This window comes from Sinocyclocheilus rhinocerous, unplaced genomic scaffold (assembly GCF_001515625.1).
Source record: "Sinocyclocheilus rhinocerous isolate Xijiao unplaced genomic scaffold, SAMN03320098_v1.1 scaffold50, whole genome shotgun sequence".
NCBI lineage: Eukaryota > Metazoa > Chordata > Actinopteri > Cypriniformes > Cyprinidae > Sinocyclocheilus > Sinocyclocheilus rhinocerous.
Window position 1 is genome coordinate 441,085 of NW_015641057.1, and position 12,276 is coordinate 453,360.

At 32.8% G+C, this 12,276-nt stretch overlaps 1 protein-coding gene across 1 annotated transcript in view; it reads left to right on the forward strand.

The window, feature by feature from the left end:
• LOC107754505 (AF4/FMR2 family member 2-like) overlaps nucleotides 1–12,276 on the forward strand; it is a 259,399-nt gene that overhangs the window by 184,647 nt on the left and 62,476 nt on the right. The window contains exons 8-9 of the mRNA XM_016570984.1: nucleotides 899–950; nucleotides 4,891–4,928. Coding sequence (XP_016426470.1) covers nucleotides 899–950; nucleotides 4,891–4,928 — 90 coding nt within the window. The remainder of the gene's footprint in view (nucleotides 1–898; nucleotides 951–4,890; nucleotides 4,929–12,276) is intronic.

Genomic DNA, 12,276 nt, shown 5'->3' on the forward strand with positions numbered 1-12,276 from the left:
CCAAATCATTATTAAAGGTCATTGGAACGTTTGTGAAGTGTTAATTAGGTTTCCTTCTTGAAAAACAGTGAAAGTTCCTAATTACAGTGTTGACAGTAAAATATAATTTGCCCTTTTCTATGAATTTGATGTCCTGTCCAACACATCCTTGTGTTTATAGATGTATAATATGTATTTCTGAATGGTTTTGTGTCAGTAAGGCTAATTGTTCTTCTATGGGACATCACTCACATCATGAGTTGAGTGAAACAGATGTGGCGAACAATACAATGTGAAGGCTCTACAGCTTCCCAAAATCAATCAGTCTGGTTCATGGAAACTCTCTCTTTTGCTTCATTTGTTCTGCTTTTCTTTGTTATTCTTTGCTCATGTTTATTCTCTCCTGTGCTTATCGTTTTATATGTACGGAATAGATAACGTTGCATACTCTGTGATCTAGAGGCATATGCATGATCTCTACCTGCAAATTATCTGTTAGCAGAGACGGTGCTCTTAAAAGCAGTGCACGTTCAGCACCTGGTTTCCTATGTAGGTCTTTCTCAGCATCTGTTAGATATTACCAGGGTAATGACTGGTAGTTTTGTTCAAAGTCCTTCTCAATCTACAGTCCTACACGACAGCTTAGGTCATAGAAAACTAAACCATAAACACATTTTGTTCTTATAAAGGGCTTTTATTGTTTCAGTTTTAGGGGAACATTCGTCTGTTTGTCTTTATTTCATGGCTGTGGTGTGTTCTGCTGGCAATCAGGCCTTGAAAGAGTGTCGATACAGACAAGGGGGTTTATCTATTCTTCTATCTATATAAATATATATTCTATATAAAACTTTATTTTGAGGAAATACACTCCATACTTGATTGCTGTGTTATTAAAACATGGTTGTGTTTATTTTTGCAGAATGCTTGAGGATGACCTGAAAATCAGCAGTGATGAAGAGGACAATGAACAGGTAACTGATGCTTTCAGACAGATGCAGCTTTGGACAGTCTGAACTGTCTGAATATAGCTTGTTGAATTCCAGGACAGAATATTGTTTGAGGTTGCTTCACAGTCCCATCCTGAGCAAACGCTGGATTATCAATATAGTGAGCTTCCGTGTTTATATATATCATTAGAGTGGGAGACAGTGTGTGCTCATGTGTAATGATATACTGCACATGCAGCCGTGTCTGTATACACACATAAGTATCAATGGAACCATTGCAAAAAAAAAAAAAAAGCTTTATTTTTTGTGGTAACTGAGCATGTCAAAGGCAATGTTTTAAATATGGAGATTTCCTTTTGCCTTGTTCATTTTTAAAAGACTAAAGAAAATGACCGAATAGTTAATTTTTCATAAAACAATGTCAAAGATCATTTATTAGAAGTTGATTGGGGTCACAGATTTTGAACAACTCAATAAAAATACATGCTCAGACAGTGTCCTTGAATACTTGAATATAATACAACAAATATTGTTAATTATGTTTCACCTTACTTTTTAATAATAATTTAATAGTGATACTTTTCAATGTCTTTTCTCAACCTTCAGATTGAAAAAGATAGTTGTAAATGGATGTGCAAAAAGACATAGTTTGTTATGGATCACTAGGTAATGGGGTTTGAGCTGTTTGGGTCCAACAAGCGAAGCAACTTTTCATTAAATGTGTAAAATCCTGGTTAATTAAAAGGATTATCTCACAAATGAACCGAGCGCTGCAGGGATGCTTCTAAAGCAATACCACCGCACAAAATACTACTACTACACATTATACATATAAACAAAATTCAAATTAAAATAAAATAAAATAACATTTCACCTTAAAACTGGCCTGTTTTTCACCTAAATTGAAATAAAAATGCTCGTCAAGCCCTGCGAGTAGCTCATCATACAGTTGTAACATACAATTTTGATGTTACAGGTTGATGATTTTTCATTGCTTTAGATCATTCAGACTACCGTACTGGCCCGAATATAAGACGACCCTGATTATAAGACGACCCCCCCTTTTTCCAGATGTACCTTTTGGAAAAAGGCTTTTTAAAAACCAAATCTTGTTTTTTCTCAGTAAAACACATTTTGTCTTCAATTATTTTCATATTGCATATTTTTTTCTATTTTAATTTTTGTTTTGAAAGTATGGTAAAAACTGGTAAAATGTACCAACAATCACATTAAAAAAAATATACACTTTTTGGGTACTGTCTTACGTTTTAAAATCACGAAGGGAGTTTGGTCCCATCAGGCTAACCTGACAGTCATGACTCATGCAGCTGTAAGGTTTTCTTTCTCTTTTGTTTTTACTCGCGATATTTACAACACGCATTACATTACGTATTTCATGGCACACTCGTTTTATGCGTATTTGGCGCCACCTATTGTTGTGGGTGTATTATTGACATGTCAAAGTCTAGACCCTGAATATAAGACGACCGCGTTTTTTCAGATGTATTTCCAAGAAAAAAATATCGTCTTATATTCGGGACAATACGGTACATTGATGTTTTTGTTTCGCTGTAAAAAATTACTGCAATTTTCCATTGTGAACTTAATTTTTAAGGTCTGACTAGCACACACTGATCATGTTTGAAATGGCTTTGGTCCTGTGTTGATTTCAACAGGCGCTGTGCCAAACCACTCTGTCACACTGGCTTTTTGGGAAAGCTAATGTGATCTGAATCAGAACTGAACCCCCCAAAAATCCCTCCTTTCTCTGTTTCTCACATACAGTACATAACCCTTAAAGCAAGTGGCCAAATACACTCATGATGGAGGCGACCTGGCATTCGTAAGAGTTCACTAGCACGTGTGCTCATGTGTATGCGAGCGTTCGTATGTCCCTGGCCGCGTGTGGGTTTACCTACACACACCACCGCCAGCAACAACGGCCCCTAACCTTGTTGCCTAGCAACATCCATCTGCGAGCAGCCTGGAATGAGCCCAAATTCCCCACAGAGAGGGAAACAGCAATAAGAGGGCCTGTGACAGATGATCTGAGTTGTTTCATCTAATACACTGTGAAGATCACTGGCTCCCTCCCTGAATGATAAATGGACTGTACACAGATCAATGGCCGCAGCATTAAACCCAAAACCTGCCCAGGTAGCGGTAGCCCAGCGCTGTGTTCATCTGTAGTGCCGGATATCTCAATATATCCCTATTTACCTTGAGAGATTTGATTCTGAAAGTAGCGCTTATGTGCCAGTAAAGCACTCTATGATGCATTTACTAAAGCCAGAAGGAGTCACTGTGACAAACGTACAGCTCAGACCTAAAAAAAAAACAAAACTGTGCGCTATATTGGAACGTGCAGATTAGCTCAGGAAATGAATCTCAATGAGTGAAGAGATTGTTTTTTGTATTAGGCTAGGGCACTTTGTGTTAGGATTTCTCTGACAGGTGTTACATAATATAAGTTTTCCAAGTCAAATGAAATTGTAATTCATAATCGAAGCTTCTTTTTTTATTATTTTAGCAGAAATCTGCTGAACGTTAATTCATCAACAGTTGTGCTATTTCAAGTTTAAATGACAATTCACTAACAAATACTATAAAAATAGTTTTGTTTTGTTTTGTTTGATATGTAAAATTGAAAAACTGCTGGAAAATACTGTTGAACCTTTTTAAAAAATATAGTATTTATTTTATTTATTTATTTATTTATTTATGTGTTTGTTTGTTTATTTATTTGTTTGTTTTATTGTTTTTGTTTTATTGCTTTGTTGTTGTTTTTTATTGTTTTTGTTTGTTTGTTTTATTTTGTTTTGTTTGTAACATGTAAATATGAACAAACAATTACTGATCTTTTTTTAATTAAATGTGTTTGGTGCCATGGAAATACTATGGACAAAAAAATACCATGTTTTTTTTTTTTTTTCATGTAGCATGAAATACTGTTGATAAATATTGTGGACCTTTTAAAAAATAATTTACAAAGGGTTTTTTTATATTTTTATTTATATATTTATTTATTTATTGTGATTGTTTGTTTTTGTTTTATTGTTGTTTTCTTTTGTACCATGTAAATATGAAAAAACAATACAAACAATTACTGGACTTTTAAAACATATATATGTTTTGTTTTGCTTCCTTTTGTTTGACATGTAGCATGTTGACAAATACTGTGCAGCTTTTTTAAATTAAAGTATTGTGTATATATATATATATATATATATATATACAGTCTATTGTATAGTAGTTAAATATCAGAATACCATGGGGCTTTGATCTATACCTGGGAATTTAACTTTCTGTACGTATTCATATATTATACTAACCCATTATATACCACAAGTATATCTCCAAAATAATACCAGTACCAAATACCAATACTATAATACATTAATGTGTATTTAAAGTAACAGTAAAGCAACAAACAGAAACATTTGAACATCCATTGCAATCCTAATTGGTACTAAAACAGACTTTTTAATAACTTTATATCCATGTTTTCATGAGATCCATCCATATATGCTCTTGAATTTCATTTTATATATGGGTTGTCAGAGGTAATAATAGTTAATTGACTGTATTTGTTTCACTGCTGCTTTGAAAGCCCTAGGAAACACTACAGATGCTTGTGAGCAACATGAATTACTGAACACTGCTGTGAACACAAGAAATCACAGGAATTTACAAATGCTTTGCCTGAGTAGAATCTCCATCCTAGAAAATCAATATAGATTTCCTCAAGCAACACTGATCTACTGTTTCTGGTCATGCTTAACTGTTCTCTCTAAGTATTCCACTCTCACATAAACATAGAGCAAGTGAGTCCATAAGGGGAAACCAGCAAACACCCAAAAATTGTGATCTGCCTATTTTGCTGTGTTTGGATGTTTTCTACTGTCTCTATCTTTCTCTGCACGGTATCGACCTTTAATCTGATGGACTGTTGTCTTATTCACAGGCGGCTGAGAAGCCCAAGCCCAGGAGCGCTCCTCTCAAGTAAGTGACTAATCAAGTCCAATTCATTTCTTATTCTCTGCTGCTGTTTTTTTTTATTTTTGTTGATTTTGTTTATCTTACTTTTACCTATGTTAAATCTTAAAGCTTAATCCAATATTAATTTATTAATTTATTATCATTAATTAACTTAATTTTTTATGTGTCACTCTATATTATGCATATTATATTATCTATATTATCACTCTTATTTGCTCAGAAATACACTACAGGTCAAACTTTTGGAATAATTAGGTGTTTTATGTTTTTTGAGAGAGGTCTCTTATGTTTATGCTCAAAGCTGCATTTATTTGATCAAAACTTAGAGAAAAAATGGTTTGAAATATTGTTAAAATTTTAAATGCATATATATATATATATATATATATATATATTTAATTTATTCCAGGAATTCAAAGCTGAATTTTCAGCATTACTACTCCAGACAGAAATCATTCTAATATGCTGATTTGGTGGTTAATTATGATTAATTATTATTGGTACTCAATTACTAGTAATGAAAACTGTTTTTGCTGCTTAATATTTTATTTTATTTTATTTTACATTTTTTAAGGAAACACTGATGAATAGAACATTCAAAAGAACCACATTTATTTGAATTATAAATGTTTTGTAATATTAGAAATGTCTTTACTGTCTACTTTTACTCAAATTAATGTTTTTACTATTAGCAGGGGGAAAAAGACGTTAGAGAAATGTTCTTGCACCCAATTAGTATGTCAGCATATTCAAAGCATTATATTATATATTACGTGTTTGAATTTGCTGATATATCAAACCTTTGTCTGGTAGTGTATTCCAAATTATGTGTGTTTATTTTATTTAATGTAGTCTGTTTCGTATAATGCCTTATGCCTGTTCATTTGTTGGCTTCCAAAAGCCCAGTGCTGTTTGAAATGTAGATCTTCTAATTATTTTGATTCCCATCTTCTCCCGGGATCACATCCGTCCACTATCTTTAGTCAAGGACACGCTTCCATAGCGTTACAGTGCTCCTGCATTTATTTCCATCAGCATTTTATCTGTAGTGGTGGTCCTGATGGCTTGGGATTGGGAACAGGAGGTGCAAATGGGGCCTCATTAAGGAGACAGCGAGAAAGCATGGCCTCCAGCCGTGTTCCCGCAGTGGGAATCTGGGACTGCTGGAGCTGGAAGCGTTTGTGGGTGTGGGGTTGAGAGCCAAAGGCTCCAGGCTCTGAGTGAGGGGCAGAGGTTTGTCCCAGCTGCTGATAGTGAGGTGAGCGGAGCGGGGGATTGTGGGTGGTGGTTTAGCATGGTTACAGTAATGGTGGTTAAGAGCACTGAGTGGATTTGTTCAGGAAGTTTTAAATGTTAGTATTATGTGCTTTTATGCTTTTGTTATATTCTTCTATTGTTATTAAACAGCGGTACCAAAGATGTAATAAAATGTTCAATAAACACTTACATTTATTATTTATTATTCATTATACATAGTTATATTCAGTGTTGGCAAGGTTACTTTGGAAATGTCATAGGTTACAGATTACAAGTTACCCTATTTAAAATGTAATAAGTAGTGTAACTATTTCAATTACTTTATTAATGTAACTAATTACATTTGATTACTTTTTGATTACCTTTCTAAATTTCTAACAGTGTTTTCGGCTGATGATTCGACTAATTATTTTAAACAATTTAAGGCAGGGTTAACCTGACAGTAGTACTAAATCCTTCTTCACTTGAATTGTGATTATAATCATTTTAAAGCACAGTCAGCACAAAATCACACTTTAGTACCCATTTTTACTTTGAGATCACTCTGAGGTTAAATACAGATTTAAAGAGGTCATATGATGCGATTTCAAGTTTTCCTTTCTCTTTGGAGTGTTACAAGCTCTTGGTGCATAAAGAAGATCTGTAAAGTTGCAAAGACTAAAGTCTCAAATCCAAAGAGATATTCTTTATAAAAGTTAAGAGTCAGCCACGCCCCCCTAAAACGGCTCATTCTAACACTCCCCCACATATCTAGGCCACTATGTGGAAATATTAGCATAATGCCACCCAAATGTGCACGCAAAGAAAGAAGGCGTGGTTTCAGGAACCGCAGTAGTGTTGATGCAGCCATGTCAGGGAGACGCTGTGTGTTTCAGTATGAAAGCAAAAGCACTTTATTTGGCCTTCCGGAAGTAGATGCAATTAGGAATCATTGGTTAAGATTTATTTACAACAGAACAGCACAACCCAGATGTTCGAATTTGTGCAACGCATTTTATGGACGACAGTGAACCTAGAAGAGTACAAGGCTGGATGTGCAAAAAGGCTATTTCTAAAAAAAAAAACAAAAAGGGTCAATTCCGACTTTGCTATGACAATCTGGCACTTCTGAATGCGGAGTTTTGCGCAGTTCAGAGTAACGCGTTGTGTGTGTGTGTGTGCACAAAATAATGATCTTTAAAATAGCATCATATGACCCCTTTAAAATCGTAACAAGAAATCGTTTAATAGCTATGATACTGTTTTTGAAATCAAATCTTTGCATAGCTATGACAGGAAACACTGGCATCTTAACAATGGCTTGGAAATAAACAATTTAATAATTTTATTTTTAAATCTTAATTTAATTCTTAAAAAAGAAAGCATATACATAAAACCAAAAAGGAAATAAAACCGTTATCGAATAAGCATGTGTCCTAAACTCCTGAAACATTGGTGTCTCATATTTTAGAGCAGTCAATGCAATTTGGGAAATAAATCAAATAAATCCGTATGTGTGTGAAATTATTCAGATGGAGCCCCCTTTGTAATCGTTAACATTTTCATAAGTAACTGTAATTAATTACATGTTTTTCTCAGTAACTGTAATTGATTACAGTTACATTTATTTTGTAATTCAATTACATAAATCTGTTACAAGTAACTAGTTACTCCCCAACACTGGTGTAGTTATATAGTTAGTTTTTAAAAAAAATTTTTTTTTTTTTTTAATGTTCTTTAAAAAAATGTGAGTGGTGTTTTCGCTATGATTTATTTTTTAAGGTGTGTTTGTTTTTGTTTTTGTTTGTTTTGTTTTTTTGTTTCTTGTTTGGTTTCAAGTGATTGGTTCCTAACTCATGAGCTCTGTTTGTTTGTTGTTGTTGTTGTTGTTGTTGTTGTTTTTTATCATTTAATCTTTTTTGTTGTTGTTTTTATTAAAAACACAATTTTGTATTAAACATTAAATTATATTATTGTTTAATCAGTTATTTGTTTTAATTTATGTTTTTTTTTATTCAGTGTATTTTGTATATATATAAAATGATTAAAAGATTATATTATGTATATACATTTTAAAATAGTATAGTACCAGTGATTCTAGATTATATTTTACAATAGAATGTTACAAAAGATTTATATTTCATATTTTTTTTCTATTCATCACAGAATTCTGAAAAATGTCACAAGTCAAAAATTTTATTCGCCACAACTGTTTGCAACATTTATTGTAATAAGGAATGTTTCTTGAGCAGCAAATTCTTGCATATTAGAATGATTTATGAAAATGAAAATAAAAATAAATTAATAATAATAATAATGAAAATTTTGCTTTGCCATTACAGGAATAAATTACATTTTTTAAATATATATTCAAATTTGAAACAGTCAATTTATTGTTAATAATAATAATAATGTCATTATTTTAATAATGTTTCACAATATTCATATTTTACAGCATTTTTAATCAAATAAATGCAGCTTTGGCAAGCATAAAAAATTATTTAACACCATTTACCATCCCTAAACTTTTGAACGGTAGTGTGTTTATATTATTAACTTCTTAAAGTCTTGTGCACAAATCATTGCATGACTAGCACTCGCGTTGGAACAGCCTGTTGTACTTTAATTATCATGGAACTGAGACATTTGTGAGACGTCTGCCAGGACCTGTGATGTTCCTGTAGGTTTGCCCCAGTTTCAGCAGCCACACTCCTAACAATGAAATATGCCCATTAAAACATCCCCTACAGTTCAGCCCTGGGCTCTGTAGCGCAGCAAACTACCTGCATGACTGCCTGCCTGGCTTTCACGCGGCCCTGAGACTGCTGCTCCCTCGAGCTGAAGGCCTGGAAGCAAGAGCTAATCCAGAAGCAGGCACTCTGTGCATCAAATCAGAGCCAGACAGACTGTGAGAATTACTGGTCATTCTGTGTGTGTAATTATTTCCTCGGCCACATCTCACTCTTGGAGTCTTTCCCACTGGAGACTCTTGCTGACAGTCACACCTTGCAATTGTTATGTCATCAAAAGTGGTGCGCGACACGCCACAAGTGTTATAAAAACAAAGTCTGCTTGAACATGACACTTACAGCATGATACATACTTCAAAATATATTACAAGGCAGCATAAATGTCTGTATGGCTGTGTAATGTGGCACTTGGCTCTTGGTTCACATGCTTTCCTTGGCTCTTACTGTTTCTTGTTCTTATGTTGAGTGTAAACACATTTTAAAATTAACATGCAATCAAAATCAACCTAATTTACTCGCAAAAAACACGATCCTAGTCTTACTGGTCATGACTCATGATCAGCAGTGCACATCATTTCAAAACAGTGTTATTTTAATACTATTTATGGATTGTAGTAGTTATCGATATTTTGAATAAGATTGTATAGGTTTTAATTTAAGTTTTACTAATTGTTTTATGTGCTTTTGTCATTCGTTCATTCATTTATTAACTTTCATTTATGTTTATTTTTGGCAACATGGCAATATTTCCAATTTTCATTTAAGATTTTTAAGTTGAAGCTTTTTATCGGTAACACTTTAAAATAAGGTCCCATTAGTTAACGTTAGTAAATGCATTAACCAGCACAATAAGAAACACATTTGTTACGATATTTATTAATTTCTGTTAATGTTAGTAATAAACGTACAACTAGTTAATGTCCAGTTAATTCATGTTAAGTTAAATACATTAAATAATTTTAACAGATAAAACTTTTAATTTAATAATGTATTAGAAATTATTATTAAATAAGATTTAAAAGTGCTTTAGAAGTAATTTTCATTGTTAACTAATACAGTTAATTAACACTAATGAACAAATCTATCTATCTATCTATCTATCTATCTATCTGTCTGTCTGTCCAACATCCATTCATCTATCTATCTATCTATTTATCTGTCCATCCATCCATCCATCCATCTCTCTGTCTGTCTGTCTGTCTATCCAACATCCATTCATCTATCTATCTATCTATCTATCTATCTAGCATTCATTCATCTATCTATCTATCTATCTATCTATCTAGCATTCATTCATCTATCTATCTATCTATCTATCTATCTAGCATTCATTCATCTATCTATCTATCTATCTATCTATCTAGCATTCATTCATCTATCTATCTATCTATCTATCTATCTAGCATTCATTCATCTATCTATCTATCTATCTATCTATCTAGCATTCATTCATCTATCTATCTATCTATCTATCTATCTATCTGTCTGTCTGTCTGTCTGTCTGTCTATCCAACATCCATTCATCTATCTATCTATCTATCTATCTATCTATAAACACACATATATAAGCACACACACACGATTTATTTTATTGCTTTTCAACTTTATTTTAAATTAGCATTTATTTATTTATTTTACCAGTTTGTTTCAGTTAACAGTGCTGTTTTAAAGAAGTTAATAAAAGCATGTCCCACCCTCACTTTATGAAATAAATGGGTTGTTAATGTTGTAGTTCCTCTCTCCAAAGCTAATATCAAAGCTTGTTTGCAAATAAAAGTTAAATGAGTGATTGAGCTACACAAATCAGACAGTGTCTAATTATCATTAGACAGCTGTGCAGAATCATTGCGGTGTTTGGCTCTGTGTTGTGAGAATATTCCCTGTGCAACTTAATAGCACCTTGCCTTTGATAAACTTACTGGCCTGGAATGCCTCTGAAAATGCCTTTTGAAAATAGTAACCCAGCTCAATAACTGTCAGTTTGATTTAGGAGGCTCACTCGAGGACTTTGCTTCTTTGTTACTTGTATTTCGTTGTACTTGAGGTTGGACTCGCTGTTTATCCGATGTTTAGTCTACTGCTGTAGACAGACTTTGATCAGAATCCCATATTCCAGAAATGATTTTCCTCACCTTTCATTTGGAGAATCCTCCAGTCTCATCCACTTAGTCTCACCCTTTTCTTCCCACCTTTGCACCATTTTTTCCTCCTCTTCACACAGCTTATCACATGTTTGAGTCTCTGTAAGGCTACAGTTATCTAAAGGTCTTGTTTTTCCCTGAAGCCCAAGCCTGTTGTTAGCCTCTGTGCTGGAGATCTGACCTCTCCAACACAGTCACACTGTTCACCCGACTCCTTCTGTCTGTTTGGACAGCTCTCACTCCCCTCGCAGGTCAAAGCGTTGGAGACCAGGGCTCATAGCAGCAGCGTGAGACAGTATGGGAGGATTTGATACTGCTCCTGCCTTTGACATATGAGGTTGGCTGTTCAACAGTCTCGTAAATCAAGTCTGATTTCTTATGAATGATTCTAAACAACTAGAGACCAACAATTTGCTATTTGTGCTATTTAATGAAAATGGTGTATTTTAGTGTGGTTAAATTATTTTTATATTATTTTATTTTAGGTCTTTTTGCCACTTTTTTCTAAGCAGTGTTATTTTAGTATTATTTATAAACTCTTATAATATATATTATAAGTAGTTTATATAGTATTTGAACTATTATAAGTATTTTGAATGAGCTTTTATTTTTATATTTAATTTTAATTTCAGTTTAGGTTTTAGTAATTTTGTTGTGTGTATTTCCCATTTTTATATATTTCTATCTAACTTTTTTATTTATTTTTAATTACATTTTATTTGCAGTAATTTTAGTACTTCAACTTAAAATTTGAATTTATTCATTTCGGTTAGTTGCCATGGCAACATTTTCTATAATATTTTCTATCATATTTTCTTTTTTCAGATATTTCATATAATATTTTATTTTAACTTTATTTTAATTGCCATAAGCAATTTTTAATAGTTGTATTATTTAGTTAACAATAACCACACACACACACACATACATATATACCATATATATATGGTAACACTTTATTTTAAGGTGTCCTTGTTACATGTTACATGTACTTACTATTATAATAACAATGAATTATGCATAATTACATGCAAGTAACCCTAAGCAAAACCCTAACCATACATAAAGTATGTACTATGTACTATGTAGTATTGTAGTATATGTAGTATGTAGTTAATCAATATTACTCAGTACGTAAATGTATAATTACACCTTATAATAAAGTGTAACCATATATATATATATATATATATATATATATATATATATCTGGTAGGATTTTGT